This window comes from Coturnix japonica, chromosome 1 (assembly GCF_001577835.2).
Source record: "Coturnix japonica isolate 7356 chromosome 1, Coturnix japonica 2.1, whole genome shotgun sequence".
In the NCBI taxonomy this organism is placed as follows: Eukaryota; Metazoa; Chordata; class Aves; order Galliformes; family Phasianidae; genus Coturnix; species Coturnix japonica.
The window spans coordinates 70,382,518-70,405,557 of record NC_029516.1 but is presented as its reverse complement, the minus strand read 5'-3'; the positions used below and the strand labels follow the sequence as shown (position 1 = coordinate 70,405,557).

Below are 23,040 nucleotides of genomic sequence, written 5' to 3'. Positions count from 1 at the left end.
TCAATAGTGTTAATCTGGTTTATGCTAAGTGAGGGCAAATCAAATCATATTTACTAAGACATGGCTGAAAAAGTTTAAGGTTAGGACAGGACCATTTAAGACAAAAGTTTCTATTGAATTTGATTCTGACATTTCAATTCTGAAAGGACTGTTGTGCTCATTTTGGTGATTTCAAGGAAAATCTGTCTTCTGATGATTAATGCCCTGGTTGCAACGAGGAGCTCATCTATGCATGGACGCACTCTCAGTTGCTGGGAAAAGCTCTCCAAATCCTCGCTGCTACCAGGGCTCCCCAGTGACTGAATCTGGGTGATGGTAATATATTAGGGCAATTTGTTATGTATTTTTCTCAATTACCATCTCTATCCTCGTATCTTAATGGTTAGGTGAATTGCCTTGTTCTGTTTTATTCTTGCTGTTACTTTTAGGTTACATCTAAACAACTATTTGGTGTTTTTCAGTAGCAGAGTCATTTGCTTCCTGGCTTTATTCTGCAGTGATTAATGTTCAGAAAATCAAGCAAGAATGGTTTCCCAGTCTCGCTTTCTAAGATGACAAGGAGGACTGAAAGTAAAATGAAGTGGAAACTATTCTTATCCCCTTTGCTTATTGCTTATGGGTACATCCTGCTTGTCCTGAAGGGGTAGCTCATGGTCTTGTCACAGCCACTGTCCATTACTGGGACATGAACAAATCCAGGTTTCTCAACTGTTGTTCCAAGTATGTCTGCACTGTAAAAGGCAGTGAACTGAAAAAATCAAGTGAACTAATGGGGAGTCAGGTGGAAAATTTAAATACCAGAGAACAACACTGTGCTCCTAGGCTGGCTCAGGCCCAGCAGCAATCTAGGCTCAGTTACACGTGACATGTGATAATTCCTTCCTTCTAGCAAGAATGATTAGTGAAGCAGAGCAGAATATCATTTGCTAGGGTTGCCACTGCATCCAAGGCAGAGTCACAGCTGCTCCATGTACTTTCAAACTTCAGGTACATGGATGTATGGTGGAAAAACTTAACTAGTTTCTCATTTATTGTACATGACACTACTGCATCAGCATAAATACTGGTCTCACCAGCTGTGTGTGAATTTCTGGGACAAAAGGAGAGCACCAACTAGCATAGAGTCCCAGACTTATCTTAAAGTGGAAAAAATAGGCACAGTGACTTAGACTCCATTATCTGGGCAGACACAAATAGACCAATAAATGCTAATTTCCAGGAGTGTCTTGCTTTTTCTTCCATAAGATGATGCTTGTGGATCTTCTGTCATACCTTCTCACAATAACTCTTATGCAACGAGGATGAAATATAGAAGTGTTCTGCTTCTTTGCACATAGTTCATTCAATAAAGATCTATTTTTGCTTTGCAAAAAACAGAATCCTTTCAGATTATCATTATTCAACATAAAATATTAAAAAAGTCTTGGTAATGACTTGCCACGCCTTCAAAAGTATCAGGGTGGGCCTTGTGAGTCCCAGATGTGTTCTACATTTTACATTTCTAAATGCCTCTGGGGAAGTATCTGGTATGACTAATCAAGCTGGCTTTATAATGTAACACTCCATAGAAGAGTAAGCATTAATTTCTCAACAAACTACAAGAGCAGTACAGTGACATGTTTTCAGTGCTTTAAGTTTTATACCCATTTAAGATCGTACTACCTAATAAATAAAAGAACAGCCTTTCTTTCACTCCTTGGTAAAACCAGAACATGATAGCTGACAGAAGACACAAGCATATTCTTACCACACTCAAACATGCTTAGACCGGTATCCAAGGATACATGGAAATCACACAGCTTACTATGGCATTGACTCTTAGATTTTAAACAATGGTAAAAAACAGTGAAAATTCAGTGATGGGATATTTTGGTTTGTTTTAACAGGTCTGTAGGAGTCTGATCACATTTTTAAAACCTTTTGAAAGGCAGTAAGGGAAAATATGAAGAGAAAGTTTACTTCAATATAAAATAGAGACAAAATAGAGAGATAACCAAGGCAAAATAACAAGAGACAGTGAAGAAATTTAAATAATCATTGGATAGCAGGCTAGCAGGGCAGCAGATAAATTACTGGAAGCACAGTATTAATGGCAATATCATATAAATAGAAACAGAATCATCACTAAAACTTAACAAGATTGAGTTATGCTTTTGGAAGGGTTACTTCATACTGCACTGATACTGTTTCTTTAGAATTACTTAATCATTTTACCTGATATTTTTTCAATTTGGTTTTTCTAGCATTTGAAACTCTGATTTTCAGCTAAAAAAACTCATGGCAATCTGTTGAATCATGAGAACAATCCCCCGAAAAACATGGATAATCTGCACTTCTTTTCTGCATTGAATCCCATCAGTCTTAAAGGCTGTACATACAAGAAAAGCTATTTTACATTATTCAGGTTTTTTTGTTTGTTTTTTCTTTTATAAGTCATAGAATCATAGAAACATTGTTTGAGTTGAAAAAGACCTTAAAGACCATCTGTCTCCAACTCCTCTTTTAAGGGCAGAAATATTTTCTCCTGGAATTCCTATGCTACACAAGAGAATTTAAGAAGAAGGAGATAAAAGAAAATTATCCATATGCCACATCGATACAAAGCCAATCACTCATGCTTCTGTTTCTTATCTACCTACCAAAACACAGAAATCTTTCAGTATAGTTTTGAAACAAAAAGAAATGAGAGTGTGAAAAAAAGAAAAAGAAAATAAAATAACCCAACTCGTGCTAATGCATGTTTACACTGCACCACTACTTTTATAAATAGAGAATGGTAAATGGTTTTTAGCCTCCTTGTGAGAATATGTAACATTCGTGAACCCATTGGTTCTGCTCTGCAACTCTAGAATGCATCAACACGGCTAATGATTCACTAGATTAAAGTGATTGCAATGTTAAGCAACATGTCTCTGTAGATGCTATCCTGCCTTTAACATATACACCAGTCTCAGGCAGCTCCCAAACATGAATAGTAACACACTATTAAAGAGCATTTTTTTTTTATCTTAGCTATTCAAAAGAGAAAGAGAACACATGTTTTAAAAAGCACTATTCTGAGTAATCATGAGAAGTAACAGAAATACAGAACAGTTCTATAAATGAAAGAGACCTATTGGATTGTTGAATTGAATGTTCTCATTGGCTGCTGGTTATATACATAGAATCCATGATAAGAGAATCAGCATGGGTCCCCTACATAGTGCAGCATCTGAGGGGATTTGTCTGACCCCACAGAACACTCAGGTCTGGGACCTATGAGAGAGAAGCGAGCAGAGTGGTTGTTGTAGGACTACCATAGAAGGAGACTGGTGGCGGAGCCTTAAAATTGAGTACACAATAGGCACTGTATATGGGCGTACATACATCATTCAGTATAGAATTACATATTATATTGCAAACACTTTCATTTCAGCAGGAATATCCCACCTGTAACATACTCTAGATGTTGATCACATGGCCAGTTTTGGTAGATTGAACCTACAGAATTAGGACAACGTGAGTGAAGGGGCAGAAAAGGTCTTGGAGGAGGGAGAATAATCTGACCTCCAATTAAACAGGTCAGAAACATGACCTTCAACCCACTCACCCTCAGGGTAGGGGGAGGGGAAAAGAGTAATTTGGAATGAACAAACTCAGACCCTTTCTGCTCATAGAGGGGCAGGGTTAGGTCTGCAGTGATCTCTTGATGCCCTTCACTGTGCTAGTTCAACATCTAAAGAACAAACTCGTGGCCACCACTTTTCTCCTGATCTGACTGGAAGGTTTTAGAGATCCCTTCAAAAGAGGGAACAAAATATACCAAGAAAATAACCAAAGGAAACAGGCAGAAACAAACAGGAGCCGTCAGTGACAAAGAGCAAGAAGAGGAAAGCTAAAACTTCAAGGGCAGAGACCAGGGACAGACCCAGAGGCAGACAGAAAGAACTAATGTGGGAAGAAGAGATGGGATTCAACACACAAGAAGGAATCTGCTCCTTCTCCTAATCAGTGGACTGGAGAGGATGAACAGAAGCTAGGAAGGAAGAAAGATATCGAGTAGCTTGGGACAGCAAAAGGCCACAGATCCACCCAATAGGGATGCATAACTCAGTCTTTTTCTGCTTTGTTTTAGGATGTTTCTTATGGGTAAGTCACATCAAATTCTTTTTAACACAGTCTGTATTGTGGAGTTACGTGAGAAAGCTGCAGGAGTGTTAGCAAATGATGATAACAGGAATTTCTGCAATACTAGAAAGAGTTGGGCATAGCAAGGGTAAGCATGGAGAAGACAATACTTGCTGCAGTTCCTGGGATGGTAACACAGCAATCAAGGTACCAAGGCAGAATGAGAAGGGTAGGAGTGTAATATGTAGCAGGAGTTTTTAGGGCTTCAAATCTTTGAGCATCAAGAATGATTTATATCTGTAGCATGACAGTTTTTGGTGGGGAAAGAGAAAGTTATGATCAGTGTGAAGGAAATTGGGGTCTTCACTGCGAATAATGTTGAGTGGGATTTTGTTGACTATGTGAAGTTAAGATGTGAAAATGTGGTTGGTATCACAGTAACTTCAAATCTAGATCAGAATATACAAGAAAATTATTAAAGATAACAGAAAATCCTTTTCATAGGAAATTCAGACTGGTAAAATTCTATGTAACTGAGATTAAGGCTGAATATCTTGTTTTGCTCCTTCTAGTTCCCCAAAGTAAGAAGTGAAGAAGGGTGTCTCAATGCTGAATTGTGAGTATTTGTAGGTATTGCACTCTTCTAAGAAAACCATGAAAGGTAAAGACACAGCTGTTATGACACGGGGACAGACATTTTCCAGAAAAGCTTATTTACATCGTGACTGTTGAAAATTTAGATAAGATGTCCCTTGCTTTTGAGGTGAATTGCTTTGATTGCTACCTATTCAACACACTGATCCTGCAGTACCATTTCTGCTTCCTGTTTGGATAACTGTTATGATTAAGAGCATTCTGGAGTAATTTTGTAGTTGATGTCAGACAGCATTCAAGAGGCCTTTGAACATTGCCTTCATTAATATGTTTTAAGTTTTGGTTTATCACGAAGAGGTCAGACAGTTGGACTACATGATCTTTGGGGGGGCCTTCCAACTGAACTACTCTATCTATTTTACTATCTATCTACTATCTACTACTCTACCTGTTCTTAAAAAATAAAAATAAAAAGAAGCTTCTGTTTTGATAAAAGAAATGTGTTTAAAAAATACACAGGCAAGGTCTGCTGACTGAAAGAAATATACAACACAGCATCCAGAATGCGCTCACAATATAGGGCCAGAAAGAAATCAAAAAGAAATACAGGGGAAAAAAAACAACCACAAAAAGTAAAACAATAGTATTTGACAGACTAAATGGTGAAAAAATATGTTAAAGTAAGAAAGCTTAGAAATTACATGATATAGATCCCTAAGGTGTGAAAATAGACTTGGTTAAGCACAAATATTAGGTTAACATTTAATAAATAAAAGAACTCACCTCTAACAGGGAGATCAATGGGATTGGACAACTGTCTCCTATACAAATTACTGCGGGTCTCATGTTTTGTGCCATTTACAAGCTGGAGGTTAAGTGAGGAGTGTAAGGGGAGCTTGAAGAGAATGCAGTGGGAGATCTTCCTATTTTGTTCTATGTCTGACTATTTTTTCTCCTCAGCTGTTCAGGTACAGAGTGGATCCGTCTGTGGTATATTTGGTAAGATGGCATATGATTACTTAAAATATGTGCATCACCGGGCAATTCTAGCCACAAATAGTGGGATTAAACGGGATCTTGTAACTCATTCAAGTGTGGTGCTACTCCCCGCTTCCCCTCTATGCCTTGTAATGCTCTACAGTAGCAATGCAGCCCCTCATCCACTGTGTTGTCTTTGGCAAACACTGAATTGCCATCACAGGCATTTATTTATTTTTTAAATTTCATTATACTTGTAAGTATAATATTAATAAAGCCTTCATGTCATGAAGACAAGGAAAAAATGCTTACCTCAAGGGAATGTCACACAGAAACTGGTGCCTGAAAGGGACGTGGCATCCCCTTCTCTGGAGGCTATCAAACTCTTATTGAAAAAGGCTGCAAATTGTTGTGTCTAGCTTTGACATTAGCTATGCCTTAAGCAACGAAAGATTTTAATATGCCCCCTCCAAAAAAAATCTTTTTGTCCGTATTCAGTTTTCTCTCTTCTTCCAGGCTGGTGGTTGTGATTGGTGGACTGCTGCTGCTGTGCGGCTTGGTTTCTGTCTGCATGAGATGCTGTTTCACTCACTGCCGTCAGAATGGGGAGGAATCAGGTCCTCGACCCTATGAGGTCACTGTCATTGCTTTTGATCATGACAGCACACTCCAGAGCACCATTACCTGTGAGTTGGCTTTGTCAGATACTGGGTACCTCAGCACACCCTGATGTGGGGGTTGCACCATAAAATGTCTAGATTGAGGCATATCAAGTCCCTCAGTGGTCTGGCAGAGGGATGTCCCAGGCAGGGTGCTAGGAATGTGGCATCTGTAAATACTATAAATTAAGGTACTCACCAGGCCTTATATAACAAATATGGTCAGATGGTGAACTGTTTGTAAGACATGTCTGCATGGACTAAGGGCACCTACGAGATCCTTGATGGCATGAGAGAAAGGAGTAATTATGGAATATTGCTGATGGAGCTTCATTCCTCTCTTTAGGGGAGGACTAAGGGGCAGGGAAACATTCAGGCCACGGGGAGAGAAAAGCTCATGCACTGCAAATATACCTGTCCCACTTTAATTGTACGGTGCTTTCAGGATGAGACAAATAGCTTCTTTCTCCTCCCTTTCAGCTCTCCATTCGGTATTTGGGCCAGCTGCCAGGAGGATACTAGCAGTGGCACACTCCCACAACGCTGTGCAGGGCACGCCACCCCTCACAGCATCAGACACCCCTCCGGTCTACGAGGAAGCTCTACACACAAGCAGGTTCACCGTTGCCAGGGCAGGACAGAAAGTGCTAGACCTGGATCCAGCAACAAAAGAAAAACTGCAGACATCTGCCGAGGACAAGGATGCACAGCCAGTCCTTGCAGGACAGTAGTGCTTACATTTACTGAATGGCAGTAAAATATAGAATAGTGACATTCTGAGAGTAGTTCTTGTGGTCAGGTTTAGGAACATCAGATTAACCTCCTAAATCTAATGAGAAAGGGGAAAAAAAGAGACTATAATTCCAGATGGCTCTATATGCAGTGTATTTGGATAGCTCTTTTTCACACCTTGAGATAACTGACCACTGGCAATCCCTGGATCCACTTATTATACATACACATTACCAGATTCACAGATTGCACATATGAGCTGGCAGCAGGATCAAAGTACTGAGCCTTGCAGGTTGGTGCTGGATACCCACAGGGAAATGCTACCTCATTCTGATTGCTGCCAGCCTAAATTTCCTGGGGATGGCAGAGGTTTTCAGAGCAGGAAAAACAATATGAAGAGGTCTTACAACCAATATTAAAACCAAACTCCAGGACAGCGCCAACCATACACAGTAAATTAAAGGAGGCTACATGTACACAATCTGCACATAAGCGAGAGAGCATAGTAGTATTTACAGTTTCCTACATGCTCTACAGGATATATAGGAGTACTCTTGAATTTAATATATAGCAATTCTGAAATAGCAGTTATAAGCTCTGGTATTTGAATTGAAGCTATGATGTGTGCAATAACAAATAAAACAATAGGAGAAGAAAGAACTCTATCATTAAAATAAAGCTTAATTATGTTTTGCCTTCATATTGTATCACTTATTAATTATTCCTACCACTGTGTCAAAATCAGATGATTTAAAACATTTAAGCCATTTCTCAGATATAAATAATTTTTGAGTCTTTCCTGATCCATGGAGATATGATTAATCATGAATAAATATTCATCAAACTGCTTGGATGAGCACTGTTATGGGCTAAATTGGATACTCATGACCAAGTGACAGCTGAATTACATTGGTGTTGCCTGTACCCCAGGTTCTGCAACTGAAAACATTAAAAGGAGAATAACATCAAATACAAAACAATAAGCAGTCGTTATTTATTTTATTTTAATACTTTAGTTAATAGTTACTTTATCTGTTAATGCTGATGTGAATGCACAGGTCACAGACTGAACATCTATCTGAAGTGATGGCACAGCTCTTCCTACTATTGTATCCCAAGCCCCACAGATATGTTGTTGTTCACAACACTCCTTGTGAAATATGGAAGAATACAGCCACTTTGTAGAAAAGAGAGAAAGGAGCAAGTTGCCAAATATGCTTAGGAATGTAAATGCTGATTATAATCATCAAGGGATCTAGAAAGGAGTGTTGGTAAGATATCTCCAGGGGTAGCATAAGGCAGAATTGAACAACTAAAAGATCTTTGATCACGTCCCAGACTTTGTCTGGTCACAGAAATTTTGTATCCAAGTAAATAATTTAATGCAGGTCTCACTTCTCTAGTTCACCATTTTTTCCCCCTGAATTGCTTAGTCATGCGCTAATTCCATCAGTAACAGATGATAAACTTGAATAAAATAAATAAGCGACATATAAGGTTATGTCTCTTCTGCTACACAGTACTTGACATGATAATAACTGTTTGTGAAACATCCAGCTTGTGTGACCTATTTCATCAGCTGATCTGTGGAGTTCAGGCCTGACGTCCCTATCACGCTGCAGAACATTTCCTGGGAGGCTCTTGTTTACTTCACGGTAAAGTCCTGAAACAAGCTGAGACATTTGCTGAAAACGTGTCTAACCCTTTTAAGACCAGAAATTTCTCGGAAGCCTTCGCTAACGTTTCCATTCGGAACATACCATTCCCGCATTGTGTCCACCCCTTTTTTCCTTTTGAACTCAGCCGGCCAACTCTTGAGCTGTGCTCACATTTAACAGAAGATGGCGGTCGTTCTCCACAGGGGAGCAATCCCGCTGCTGGATTTCTTCCCAAACCCAGTAACACAAGAATATATCTATTATATGCCTCTTTTAACAGAGTTTTTGTAATAAGTTCACTGTAATTTTGATAAGATGTGCAGTAAAAATGGCAAGTTTTAATATGTTTTATTCCCACCCCCTCCTCTGCATCACATCATCACCTTTGCTATCTCTGCTCTCCATTTCAAGGAAAACATAATGTGTTGCTTGTACTGAGAGCTGGGTACTACCTGCTGATGTGAGTGTATTTCCCTTGACCAGAGCCCCTATTGCCTAACTGTCATACACTGCTGTCTGCTCACGTCTTTTTCCATTTGACTCATGCTTCAGTGTGACTGACCGTAACAGGCCTTTTGCTGGCAAGAGATCAAAGAACGTGACAGTAACGATGCATACAGCTTCATTTGTTAAGGATTTCCTACAGGGATTTCAGATGAATGAATTCAGAGAAAATACTCCTGCAACTGATCAGATGCTTGAAGCCCACGGGATATAATAAAGTACCAGACTAGGGGGAAATAAAAGTAAAAGCAGACAAACAGACACTAGATTTCATGGGTGTCAAAGCTTTTGGCTTGCCTGGGCTGCAGTCAGTGAAGATAAATTGTCTTGGGCCGCATAGGTTGCTCCAAAAGTAACACCTCCTATTTATTTCCATAGAAATTACAGCTGATACAAAGAGCACAGTAACACTGTTTGTAATATTGGTGGGAAGGTTTCACTTCCACTGTCATACCACTAACATCCGCCTCTGATGTTATGGGTCAACATCATAGAACAGCCCTCATAAAATACGTGCTATTCTTAAGATATAAATGAAAAAAACAAAAACAAAAACACATTTTAGTTGTAAATATTTCTCTTAACATTTAAAAAGAAAAAGAACAAAGCCTTAAAACTGGTGGGATATTTGACGTTGTGCCTGTGAAACTGACACACCAGTCTGGTTCAATGGCAGTGGCTGTAATTCTTATGAACTACGTTGTGCCTGTGCCTTTTGTTCAGAGAAAGAAAAACAACCAATCCAGTTTCCAGCTCCTCTCTCCAGCACGCGGATCCTTAATGTGGGGTTTGTCACATGCCCATGGGTTGACATTTTAATAAGAACTATAAGTCAGATGTTTAGTTGTTTGTCACTGCTGCCGCATGGATCATCTTCCGGCCCACCGAGGAGCCAGAACCGCGGTTGTTTTTTAACTGAGCTGTAGGAGACGGAGCCGAACTCAGCCCCGAATGGGAGGAACGGGAAGGGGGAGGAACGACCTTGTCGGGGCGCGTCCGGGCTGAGTCAGCGGGCTGGAGTTCAGCAATGGGATTTGCGATCGTCACGTGGGATTTGTTGTGGGGAGGAGAAGTGGGTCGTGTCTTGGCATCAGAGGAGAGGAAAACACCAAGACTCTCTGATTTGTTACAGAATTTCAAGCTAGATGTTATCTCGTATACAGTTGCCTCCTCTCCTTTGTCCTTGAGGAACGCATCACTACGTCTCTACAGATGTGGGGATTTAGCAACTGCTATGTGGCAGGCAACTAGGAAGCAAAAAGGAGGCCAAATGTAGGTGTTACAGAGAAGCACTACGACATGAAGGCAGCCTTTTCGCCTGGCCTGAACAAAATCAGTGCCTCGCTTACTGAGTCACCCTTCTGAGATCCTCTGACACTACCAGCAACTATGGGGAAATGCTCCAATGTCTAATGACAGAGAGAAAGAGAGAAACAAGTCAGTGATGCTTCCTGTACTAACCTCGTGTATGTGAAATACTGAAGGCTGGGACACACTGATCCATGCCATTCCCACCGTGGGTTGCTGTACCCTTAGGAGAATCTGGCATATACTTGGAGGTCACAGCATCATGTGGAGATGTAACTACTTAAGCACTAAAACATCTGCCAGAGTTCTCTGGGAGGGGGTGGGCTGTTGGGGGATTGGAGGTAGAGTGGGGGGACACACCTGGACACATTTTAGCCCTCCAAAAATAGATGCCATTATTCAGGTGAGAAAAATCACATCCAACATGCCTGTTTATACCTTACACTATGAAGGCATTTTAAGGTGACAGGCTCTAGTACAAATACCTGATTTGTAAGTGTAGTTGAGATTTCTGTCTCATGCCCGTTTGTTTTCACTGGGCAAGATCACCTGCCAGTGTCAGACCATATCTGCTTCTAAGTGAATATACTTCCTCCATATCTCTCCTTCATGCATGATGAGAGATCACAGTCACCACGGCTTGGAGAGAGCATTACCTCTGAATTCAAGAAGCAGTGGGCTATAGAGTGTAAAGGTGGGTGGTGGGCAATATATGATAAACAGCTCTCTCCAGGGCAGAGAGCACAAACTAGCACCCTAAATCTGCTGTGGGGATTTGCAGTAGGTCCTTCCCAGTGTTGGGATAACTCCTTCCCTTCAGGCAAGACTTATGTGTATAAGCATATAGGGATAAAGAAACCATTAATGTCTGAAGTACGAATTTCTTGGAGCAGTCTAAAAGATGTGTATGAGTATTTCTAGAAAAGGACCAGGGCTTCTTCCTGATCCTGTTCTCCTGATATTATTTTTATTACTTACTATTTTGTCACGATGCCCTTACAGAGCATTGCAATGGAGCATCCATCTTTCGTCTTCCACCATAAGTGCTTCCAAGATTACATGATTCCCCATCCATTATATTTCCACAGATAGTACATACTCATCAATTATACTTGAGACAACTAACTTACACACACTTAACACAGGTAGAGATGGATGAGATTTCCAGTCTTCTATTCCATGGTCTCTTCTACTGTCTAGTGTCCTTTTAGCATCATGGCAGTCCAATTGACAGTCTTTTACTTCATCCAGTGGTCTTCCTCACTTGTCCTCTAGATGAACTTTCTTCACTGATGCATGCTCGATAACGCATATTGTAAGTAATTTATAGGTACTAAAATTGTAACATTTGCTCACTCAGCACTTGGCCATTATTTCTGGACATCTGCTCATCCTTGGATAGAGATAAGTTTGGCAACCTGTCTTTTAGTGATATATACCGGGGTGTTAACTTCTTTTTAATAATATATACTGGGTTGTAGAAGGATAGAGGGGAAATCCTTGACACCTAGAGAAGGAGACAATTTGGCCTCATGTGGAGGTCTCAGCTTTCATTATTGCGTTTCTTTTGCTGAGGGTCTCTTGTCAAAACAGAACAGCTTTACAACACGTTTTCCAGTCCGTAATACTACACGCACACTATATCAATCACAACCACGTACAGAAGAGACTCATTGGACGGGGACACCTCTGACGGTGGTGCGTGGGTAACCCCTGAGTCACGCACATTATTTTGGTGGCTGTGTTTTTGTGGATTTTTTGATCTTTCTTTTAGAATTGTTACCATTAGGTAACCCGAAAAGCACAGTAACCGAATGTAAACACAAAGACCCAGCACATCCCCCCCCCACACACACACACACGAGACAGTGCCCCCACCCCGCTGCAATGCCGACAGTGCCGGAAGGGGAGGGTATGTCGCTGTGACGTCCCGCAACAGCACAGTGCGGGGCTGCGCTGCGCTGCGCTGGGTTTGCGTGCGCTGCGCGGGCGTAGTAGGGTTTGCTGAGTGCCCGGTCATAGGTGACGGAGGGACGGTAGTGGCCGGCTCGGTTGTGTCGCATCATGAAGTTCCAGTACAAGGAAGACCACCCGTTCGAGTACAGGAAAAAAGAAGGGGAGAAAATCAGGAAGAAATACCCCGACAGAGTCCCTGTGAGTGTGCTGGACGAGCGCTGCCCTCGGGCTGGCTGTGCAAATGTCGCCATTCTTTGCTGTCCTTGTCGTTGCCGTCTGCTGCTTTGCTTCTTTTGCAAGGAACGGGATTGGGAAAGATGACTTTGGCGTGTCGGTATTAATTCCGGATTGCTTTCTCTTTAGTGCCACCGTATTTGTTGTTCTACGCCAAGGTCCGTGGGTGGGTGTGGGGGTCTTTTTCGGGCATCCGCAGTAATTCGACAGCAAGAACGCTGTTAATCTTATTATGGCAGCCTATGCGTGTGGGGCTGGAGGGTGGGGAAGGAGCTTACGACTTGCTCTGGGAAAATGGAGGAGAACAATGAATGTGTGAAACAGGCGTTCTCTGTAAGGAAAAAAAAAAAGGCCTAAATCGCTGTTATCAGATGTTTTGTTTTTATTTTATACCTTTTTCTTTTTGGAGCTTGCTTTTCAGTGTAGTCCAGCTCCGTTCTTTTCAGCTTTGTGTTTTGCATGAGAGTTAAAAAGAGATGGATGCTCAATAATAATTCCCAGTCTTACTTCCCTACTCTTTAATCACCCAAAAAGCATCATTTGGAAAACAAGATCATTTTCGAGCTGAACTTTCCTTTCTTGTCCTTAGGACTGTCTGGAATCTCAGTGGAAAACTCCTGGCTTTATAATTTGTGGCAATAATTGCAAAAAGAAATAGTAACACTAGGGTTTATTTTGTTTGTTTTGTAACACTGGAGAGTTCTGTCCTAGATTGGGGTGACCAGAGGTGCAGTGTGCAAAAGAACTGTTTCACCTGAGCTTTTCCCTGTAGGATGAGAGTAATTGAGCATGCAGTGTATGCAGGTCTGTCTTTTGAGATGACGGCCACAGCAGGCTCAGCTGGTCAGGAGAGTGGCAGGTAATGCAGCAGGTCATGATAGAAGTGACTGGAAGAACTATGTGGAGAGCCCAGCAACAGACCTGGTCTGGCAAGGAGTAAAAATGCCAAGACAGAGGGGCTTTAGTAGAGTGTAATGGACAAAAACAGGATCAAACTAAGTGAGCTGTGCTGCAGCTAAGGGGAAGTGAAAACACTGCTTGGAGAGGCCTGGTGTGGATTGCTGGGGAAGGCTTGTTGTCAGAGCTGCACAGAGTGCAACAGACGTATTTAATCACTTCTGTCACTGCCCTTCACGACAGTAGGATCCTTGACAGCAATGTCCCATTGGCTGCTGGCACTTCACTGTTGTGATATGTCTGCATTTTGCTGAAATTATAATGCTGGCCCAGTCCATTGTTACCACAGTCACCCAGCAGCAACAGACATCAAGATAATATATCTGCCCTTTGGATTGTCTTTGTAAGTTTGTCTCTCTGTGCAAAGTAACCTTTAGAAGAGATACCTTGCCTGGGTTATCAGGGAAACTTACTACAGTTGATTATCTAGGAAAACACCTCCATTTTTCCCTCTTTGCAAGAGGGAGATCTGTCTCAAACTTGATTATTTAATTTGAATCCTTTCTAGGGGTTTAGAATCCTCAGAGCTCACCTTGTCCTCATAAATCAAGGTACCCCCTATCTTCTTTTCCTTTATCTAATGACTAAGCTACATGCCATCCTTTTGAGTCAGCTTGGTCCTGTCACTGTTGCTACCTGACAGTTCTGCTTACCAATCTTCTAAATTGAAAGCAAAAACTAAAGGCTTTTTTTCTACTTCAGTTTATTTGATGCTACCATGTAGCGTTTCAGGGTAAGAAAATAGGCAAAGTACTGTTGCTGGTCAGTCTGAAGCTGTGTAGTGAGGTTGTGCAACTACCTTTCCTTCACAACACTTGTCAATTTTATCTTGTATGGAAATGTATGTCCTAACACAAACTTAGTGTGAAAGAGCTCAGTTGCCTAGTAGTTGAGGTTCTTGAACTAGCAAACTACGTTTGTGTTTTAGGAAGAAACCTAGAATTTTCAGGGCTTTTGGCTGCATTGGAGGCATCTAAATGGAGAAGAGTATACAGGTATCCAAGCCAGCATCTCTACTGTGTGACATGCTTTGTGGATACTTGAATCTGGAACGAGGAGTGTTTGGTTGGAAAAAGTGCCATGCCAAGTTAATACACAAAGCTTATCATGTCTTTTTCCTTTGGTGTACTGTTTCATTGATGTGACAACACCATTTTCCTTCCAAAGAAGGAAGGAAACACGAAGCACAACAGTCCAGCCTTTACTATTGCACAGCTGACACAGCTGCTGATTTTGGCTTCCCAGGGAGGTGGTTGAATCGCCATCCCTGGATGTGTTTAAGAGCCGTTTGGATGTGGTACTCAGGGATATGATTTAGCAGAGGGTTGTTAGAGTTAGGGTACTATGGTTAGGCTGCGGTTGGATGTGATGATCTTCAGGGTCTTTTCCAACCTGAGCAATTCTATGATTCTTAGAAATTAGTCTCACAGTGTCTCAGGGAAGGTCAAAATGGTTTCTGAAGAACAGTAAGCCACATAGATTGAATCATGTAATATATCTCTCTACTTGATCAAAAATACATACCAGGAAAAAAAACAAACCTACCAGTGGCTGCATTTTCTTTCCACATGCACACAGTATTTCCATGGAAACGTGTCACCAAGCTTTGGAAAGGTTTCCAAGCCTTTTCATATTCATGTCACTTGGGAATAGTTCCTATTTCAGAGATAGGAATTTTGCCTGGCTCTGGTAACAAAAAGAAATTGTGTGTAGCAGAAGATCTCTTTGACCTTAAAGCTACTGAACTTATGCTTTTCTATGTCATATAATGACTGTTGTAGCAGATCCAGAGGAGGGCCATATGATCAGAGGGCCTGAACACCTCTCTTGTGAGGACAGGATGAGAGATATGGGTCGCTTCAGCCTGGAGAAGAAAAGGCTCTTGGGGGACCTTTACAGTGGCCTACCAGTACCTGAAGGGGGCCTATGGGAAAGCTGGGGAGGGGCATTTTATAAGGATGTTGAACAACAGGATGAGGGAGGCTGGTTTTAAATTGAATAGGATAGATTTAAACTAGATGTTAGGAAGAAAATCTTTACTGTGAGGGTGGTGAGACACTGGAACAGGTCATTCTGCCCAGAGAGGTTGTGGATGCCCCCTCCCCGGAGGCTTTTAGGGCCAGGCTAGATGGAGCTTTGAGCAACCTGGTCTAGTAGGAGATGTTCCTGCCTATAGCAGGGAGGTTGGAACTAGGTTATCTTAAAGATCCCTTCCAACCCAAGCCATTCTGTGAAATAACCTTAAGGGATATGAATTTCAGAGTAGAAGATAACTACTGAAGAACTGTGAATTTGAAGAAAATAACCTTCTTCAGTAAGCTGTAACTTCTCCTTTAATTCTTTGCTTCATTCTAGATCACTGTGAGCGAATGTAAAAATTAGGATGTGGGACTACTGGGACTGGAGCTGATTTTGTGTCAGGCAGTTTGGAACTGTAACTTGGAAACAGCTCAATTGACTTGTGTTTGTGTAGTAGCCTCCTGGTAGCTCCTTCATACAAAATTAACCTGCCTTAAGACTATCAAGGTGACCTGATTTATTTTTTTTTCCCCTTGGCAATTACAGTTTATTTTTATGCTTATTCCAGTTTCCATTTTTAACTCATTGTGCTTACTGTTAAAGTCTTGAGCTCCCAGCACAGATATTGCCAGTGATTTGCTGTCTTCTGACCCATCTATTCTTTACTATTGTGTATTTCTTAGGGATTAAAGACATTTCTAAAGGCCTGGTAGCACCAGCTTTCTTAAAGGGTATTGTCTTCTTCAACTTCTGTTTCTTTTGTTCATTTCCTTTAATGATGCCCATAGCCTTTCTCTTTCTACCTCATCAGGTAATTGTGGAAAAAGCACCAAAAGCCAGAGTACCTGATCTAGACAAAAGGAAGTACCTTGTGCCTTCTGACCTCACAGGTAACAAAGTCTGCCTCCGTTCTTCTTGATTTTCATTAAGATGGACTTATTAAGTCACTTTTGTTCATCTGATCGTCACCAAAAATGAAAAATCCAGGCAGGCTCAACATCTTATCACTACCCCGGTTTGCCTGGCTGTACTTATTGTATCTGTCTGTCTCACAGTCAGGATTACAACATGCAGAATTCTTTGAGATCGTAGGTGTCACAGTGACTAAAATAATATGCATGTGTCAGTGTGATTTCTAGCTGTGGTGAAAATGACTGAGTTGTGTATCACAGGCTGTGGTGAAATCATCAGTCTCTGATGACTTAGCTCAGGTAGCCACAGGCTGTATCCTTGCTGCAGGAAGACAAGTTCTTGAAACGTTCTCATTGTTTTCCACCGCTGTGGTTGGAGTCATGACCGCGAGGTTTTTTTCTGAGTGTTCGTGGACATTTTTGTGTGGTTACATTTGTTTTCATTTGAGAACATAAATAAGTCACAGGAACAGCTTTTCTTTTTTGCTTCCCTCCCCCTCCCCCATTGCAGTATGTAATTTATTGCAGCATACTTCCTTGTGCAAAATAGCTCAAGTAAATAAGCAGTTTGTTTTCATGTATTGCAACCCATTTACAACGGGGAAAAGTCTCTTAGCATGTTTCTGACATATCGAGTTTAAAGGTTAAGCAAGTTAGATATCTTCCCAGTAATCCCTACAATTCATACCATAATAGGTGGAGTATGGATTTAGAGAATGTGATGGCCTGAAGCAGTATTGATTAACTTGTGGAACTGTCAGCTCAGTGTGGGTTGGCTGCTAATATGGTTACTACCTGCTTTCCCCCCCTTCCATTTCCCTAGTTTTTACATACAGTGTGTGATTTCCCATCACTTCATTCTCTAAAGAAAACAGCCATGTTTAGTTTGACATTCTCTTTGTGTGTAAGGCATTCTCTTCTGTTTCTCTTCAGTTGGGCAGTTCTACTTCTTAATCCGAAAGCGGATCCACCTGAGGCCAGAGGACGCACTATTCTTCTTTGTCAATAATACCATCCCTCCCACAAGTGCTACCATGGGTCAGCTGTATGAGGTAGGTCTGACCTATCTTTCTCTTTTTGTTCAAGTGTCCAGAAGAATGCATATCCTCATTGAAGTACATCTGAGCTTTACTCAGCTGATGGTAGCTGCAGCTTGGCCACAGATACCTGAATGTAGACCCCTTTGGTCGAGGCTGCATTCCATCTTCTCTTTTGGAAAGGTTCATTCTGCAGTTATGAGGAGCCTAATAATTACTTTTTCCTGGCTTGTACTGTATAAGGACATTGTGAACATTGCTTGCTAGTATTTCTACTGAGCAGTGTCACTCATTTAACTTTGAAGGAATATTCTGTGCCCATCAGAGGAATATTCCTCTTGTTATATGGGCATTAATTATATCATGGTTGTTTCACAGCCTGGATTGATTTATCCTTGATTTATCCTTTGGCTGTGCTTGTGGTTTTTAATAGAAGAGCTCCAGTTTGGTGCTGCAAGCCTTATTTGACCTAGCGCTTTTTGACAATGACTGGATAATTTGTATATGTGGACTAAGGAAGATGTAAGATTAATATAATCAAATCTGGTTATGTAGGAAGAAGTACATCTAACCATCTAAAGCTGAGATCAAGACCCTCTTTCTGGCATTCTGCAGACTTTTTGTATCCATTTAATCATTTAACATCTCAGCTTTACTACCCATATATAAAACAGGACTAGAATTACAGCCATTTGGTAAGGTGTTCTGAAATATGACAAACGTAACAACGTTTATCAAATACCAAAGTATGCAGAGATTGTTTTTAATGTTAGAGCACTCCCAAGTCACTCCTCCTGATCTTAAGGCCATATCAGTGCTGACATTCTGCTGTGTAGCCTGCAACAGTCAGAGCTGTTTCTGTTGCATATTTGCAGCATGTTATCTTTTCTAGTAAATCCAGTGTATCCAAAAATATGACATGTCTAAATTTAGAGGTTGGGCTGTGGGTAGAGAGCGCTTCTGTATGCATTCTAATAGGAGGATGTGAAGCTATCAGTATAAAGGGAAAGATTACAAGGGAAAGGCTACAGTGATTTCGTTGTTGGATTTTTTCATCTGTAATAAAGAGCTATAGGGCTATGGATTGATGCTTCTTTCCTTTCTGCCCTTGCAGGATAACCACGAGGAGGACTATTTTCTCTATGTGGCCTACAGTGATGAGAGTGTCTATGGCAAGTGAGCAGCAGTCCCCCAGGCATGCAGGCGAGATGGACTGATGGAACTGACTGGGGGTAGGGGGAGGGTGTTGAAGAGGAGGAAGAAGAATGCTTGAGAAGAGGGGAAGAGAACTGGAAGTTAACCACGTGCACAATGCCATCATCTTTCATATGTTAATTATAACCATTATTTTTAAATTGAGGGGAGGGAGGGTGGGGGGACCGTAAATGAAACGGTGAACTGATAGGCTAACAAGAGGTTCTTTGTTGAGGAATGGGAGAATCCACTTGTTTGTACTCTTCCCTTATGCAGCTGGAAGTTGCTAGCTGGTACTGGAGGCTGCTAGACAAGCCAGTGTAGTGGAGCTCCTGGAGAGTGAATGAACAGGAGGGAAATGGTTGTTCACATGTAACCTTTCCATTGGATGTGGAAGGCATGCCTGGAACCTGTACACTGATCTTGTCGCACCTTACCCATGGCACGGGCTGCATACCTATGAGCATTCAGTAAGCTGTGAAATATTTCACCCTGACCATACAAGGCTGTCCTGTGCTGATAGTCCTCACTCTAGCTGCTGTATGTGAAGTGTTCCAAGACTACTGTATTTCCTGTTGCTTCCATCATTTTAGAATGCATTTACTCCCAGCCCCCAATTAATTCTGAGGGCTGGGAACTTCTCAGCTGTGAGATACAGAGATGGAGAGGATGGGGGAGAGAAGGGAGGCATATTTTTTCCTTTTTTCTTTTAATTGCAAGTGCTGAACAGAACAATTTAAGACAACTCTTTTGTTCTTTTCAGTGAAGATAACCTCTGAACTCCTAAAGAAGGACCTCAGGAGAGCAACTAGCCCACTTCAGCACTGAGGCAGGATTGAGTAATACTGATCATGTCCATAGCTATTCATCCAACTTGTTCTTGGAGACATTCATTTAGGCGGACCCTGGAGACTGCTTAGATAGCCTGTTCCAGTTTCTAGCTAACCTACAAGGGAGAGCTTTTCTTGCTGTCTAAGCTTAGTCTCCCTAGTAGTGCATTAATACAGTTAACTAGTGGTGGTCTTGTTACTAGTGAACTCAGCGTTGTCCTTGCACCAATCTCCTGCAGATTTGAAGTTGGCAGAAATCTTTTTGAGTTTAGCCCTCCCTTCCATGTCTCATCCCTGTATAGATCTTTCACCATCCACATAAGCAGAAGAGATCAGTCCCTCCCATATGTCTTTTGCTTTTTGTGACTGGACAGCAGTGCCACTCTTTGACATGAGAGGTGCTTTTAGACATGAAGAGGAAGGGGAAAAGATTTTCTGTAGGTTTTTGCTTTGATTTTTTTGTTGACGTTTTTTACTTTATTTTAAGCCAGGGTTGTGTATGCCCCGTCTTTGAAGGTGTTCAAGGCCAGGTTGGTTAGGGCCCTGAACAACCTGACCTAGTAGTTGATCTAGCAGTTGGCAAACCTGCTTATGGCAGGGGAGTTGTAGCTTGATGATCTGGAGGTCTCTTCTAACCCAGGTCATTTTATGGTTCTATGGAAGTTACCAGATAGATGCTGTCCTGTGCAAACCTTATGCTGTCATCTCAAAGCAGTTACTTCCTGGTGGCACAAACAGCAGATTTTCCCATAGTTGTCATAACTCAGATGAGGGGCCGTGGTCTAGGGAGCGAGCTGACTTTCAGGGATGTTCATTGGTTTTATCTAAAGATCGAATAACTGGACCTGAATTACTGCAAGCATTCCTATATTTAGGGGGTAGATCAAGAGGGAGGAAAAGATGAGAAAGATGAAGGAGACTGGCAGAGTCCAAAATAAGCTGAGGGTGTTTACTGTATTTACCTGAAGAAATTAGAACCCAGTTTTCTGCATTCCTCAAAGATGATAGATCAAGATGAGTGCTTCTATGACTGTGGGAGACAGGAGATTAGTTTGCAGCCTTTTCTGACTTGATCCACTGGGGTATAGAAGATGGAAAATGAGGCTGGGTGTGTGAAGCAGAAGTCATTAATACAGCCGTGTGAAGGACAGGGATGCAGTGTAGTGCAGGAGAGTCACTGCCTGTGTGGTACAGTAAGTAGCAAATGAATGGGAGAAAAGGGAGCAAGGAATCTAGGCAAGATGGTCAAAAAAGGAGACAGAAAATGGGGGAATAAAGGATGAAGTGGGAGAATAAAGGATTAAGTGGTGGGTTTCTACAGGCGTTTTTCATCCTGAATTTCAGGTTTGCTGTTCTATCAGGTTCATCTGGAATAAATACATTTGGAGGACTTTTATTTACTTCAAGCTTACATAACTTCCTCTTTTACTGGACCACTCTCCTTCAATCACACTCTGTTAATATCCTTGGGGTGCGAATCCACATCAGTCTACTCTTTTAGGAATCTCTGAATGTTCTGAAGTAGAGAACAGATTCAGAAGGCTCTTTATGGTAAAAGAGAAGATGGGAGCAGATCATATACAGCCCTTTGCCATTGTCCCACTTGCTCACGTGTTTGCTGCTAAGCATGTGATTGTGTGTTGTCTCAAACTAACTTGTGCTTAGGCACGCTCAAGAGAGAAAGAGTTGGAATCTGGGTTGTGTTTTTTGTGTTCAGACCTCTTTTCCCCTCCTGCTGCAGGGTTTATAAGTAAAAAGAATGGGACTTATCTCAGCTGTTTGCGACCTTTGGAATTTACACTTTAACATTAGTTATTTTATGTTTCTTTTAATTGAATTGTGGCATTTACTTCTGTTTTTGTGCTAGACTAATATTGTACAAAATAATGACGGTAGTTCTTTTTTTGTGTTGATTAGCTGCAGGTTCTTTTAAAAATTCATACTACTTAAGCTCAATCAACCAGCCAATAAAGATGCATTTGAAAATCACAGGATTGGCCCAAAATATGATTGACTGTAGTACTTATCACCATGTGTGCTTGTAAATAAAGAGCCTGACTAACTGGGGCTGCTTTGTCAGAACTTCTTGCTGCTATGTTTATGTAGAACTCTAGATTTCTTCTGTCCTGTCTATAAGTCAGACCTCTCCTTTTGTTTTGTTTTTGTTATATTGTCACACGCACACACTTTTCTGTCTTGCCGTGCCAATCGTGTCAACTTTATTTAGACGTAGACCATGTAAGAAGGTCTTAAGGAATACAGTGGGTGTGCAGAGACATTCTCCGACATTTTTAGGCCTTGTGCAGTCCTAGCTAGCTGATGGGCTCTGAGCACAACCAGCCTGAGCTACCTACCCCCAGGGCTCCCCAACCAACTGAGGACACCAAGTCAGCCCCACAGGCTGCAAGGTCGCAGCAAGGCCAGACTCCAGCTTTCCAAAGCCTTGCCCAGCCATTTGTGCCTGATCTAGGCACATCCATGGCCCAGCATGGCCCCAGCACTTCGCCGTCCTTTTGATCTTGTTTAGCCATCACTCAGTCTGATCCTGAGCCTTGCCTGTAGACGTGCTTCCTGTCTTCATCATGGGCCTGCCTCATCACTGTGATGAGCCTTATGGACTGGGCTGGTGACTGGGCCTAGCTACTACTCTGGACCAGCCCTGTACCTGCAGTGTAGTGCTGTAGGACAGGTTTTGCCCTGAGCTGGCCATGTGGGCCCCTCCTACCTCCCTGTCCTTCAGGGTACCACTGTTTCTTGCTGCCCTGCGATGGCTCAGGATTGAGATGAGGCTCCAGGCTGTGGGCAGAAGGTATGGGGAGGTTCCGGTGGGTAGCTTTGCAGCTTGGTGGCATGAACCCAGTCCTCCCTAAAGAGCACATTCTCCTTTTCAGGAAAATCAGCTATAAGGAAATTGGGATTTGCAGAGAGGTAGACATGCAGTGACAGCAAATCTAGGATTCTTTTCACAGAGTCCTGGTATCACAAAATACAGCCAAGGTTATTAGGGACCTCTGGGAGTTGTTTGATCCAACCTCAATGCAGGGACACTTAGAGCTGTCTGCCCAGGACCATGACCAGCTGGTGTCTGAATATTTCCAAAGAGGGATACCTTACAACCTCTCTGGACTTATCCTTACGGATATTTGCTTGCTAAGAGGAAAACAGCCCTGCTGGAAGTAAGCCTAGCAGGTACTGTTCTCCTATTAGCATAGCCACTCCAGTTTGGTCACATGTAGCACATGAGATAGTGGTAAGAGGCACATAAGCTTCCCTCATCTCACCCATCCTCCCTAATAGCAAGGCCAGGCTAAGCCAGGCTCTGGAGTATGGCTTTCCAGCTCTGGTGTCACCTGTCTGTGCAC

The 23,040-nt window shown here is 41.9% G+C and overlaps 2 protein-coding genes across 2 annotated transcripts; both read left to right on the top strand.

The window, feature by feature from the left end:
* The first annotated feature begins 3,414 nt into the window (after window positions 1–3,414).
* TMEM52B (transmembrane protein 52B) lies at window positions 3,415–7,770 on the top strand. Its single transcript, XM_015874092.2, has 5 exons — window positions 3,415–4,128; window positions 4,680–4,723; window positions 5,662–5,700; window positions 6,196–6,365; window positions 6,819–7,770. The coding sequence occupies exons 1-5, from the start codon at window positions 4,081–4,083 to the stop codon at window positions 7,067–7,069; spliced, it is 552 nt and encodes a 183-aa protein (XP_015729578.1). The 5' UTR covers window positions 3,415–4,080; the 3' UTR covers window positions 7,070–7,770.
* A 4,695-nt stretch (window positions 7,771–12,465) lies between these two features.
* Window positions 12,466–21,757, top strand: GABARAPL1 (GABA type A receptor associated protein like 1). Its single transcript, XM_015874047.2, has 4 exons — window positions 12,466–12,694; window positions 16,518–16,596; window positions 17,551–17,669; window positions 18,769–21,757. Exons 1-4 carry the CDS (start codon window positions 12,605–12,607, stop codon window positions 18,832–18,834), a joined length of 354 nt encoding a protein of 117 aa, XP_015729533.1. The 5' UTR covers window positions 12,466–12,604; the 3' UTR covers window positions 18,835–21,757.
* The last annotated feature ends 1,283 nt before the right edge of the window (window positions 21,758–23,040 follow it).

Excerpts from the sequence above, each read along its gene's own strand:
- TMEM52B (XM_015874092.2), top strand. The coding sequence starts at position 4,081 with ATGCATAACTCAGTCTTTTTCTGCTTTGTTTTAGGATGTTTCTTATGG. Across the intron at positions 5,701-6,195 it reads ATCCGTCTGTGGTATATTTG|GCTGGTGGTTGTGATTGGTG; the intron begins GTAAGATGGCAT and ends CTCTTCTTCCAG. Across the intron at positions 6,366-6,818 it reads ACTCCAGAGCACCATTACCT|CTCTCCATTCGGTATTTGGG; the intron begins GTGAGTTGGCTT and ends CCTCCCTTTCAG.
- GABARAPL1 (XM_015874047.2), top strand. The coding sequence starts at position 12,605 with ATGAAGTTCCAGTACAAGGAAGACCACCCGTTCGAGTACAGGAAAAAA. Across the intron at positions 16,597-17,550 it reads TGTGCCTTCTGACCTCACAG|TTGGGCAGTTCTACTTCTTA; the intron begins GTAACAAAGTCT and ends GTTTCTCTTCAG. Across the intron at positions 17,670-18,768 it reads CCATGGGTCAGCTGTATGAG|GATAACCACGAGGAGGACTA; the intron begins GTAGGTCTGACC and ends CTGCCCTTGCAG.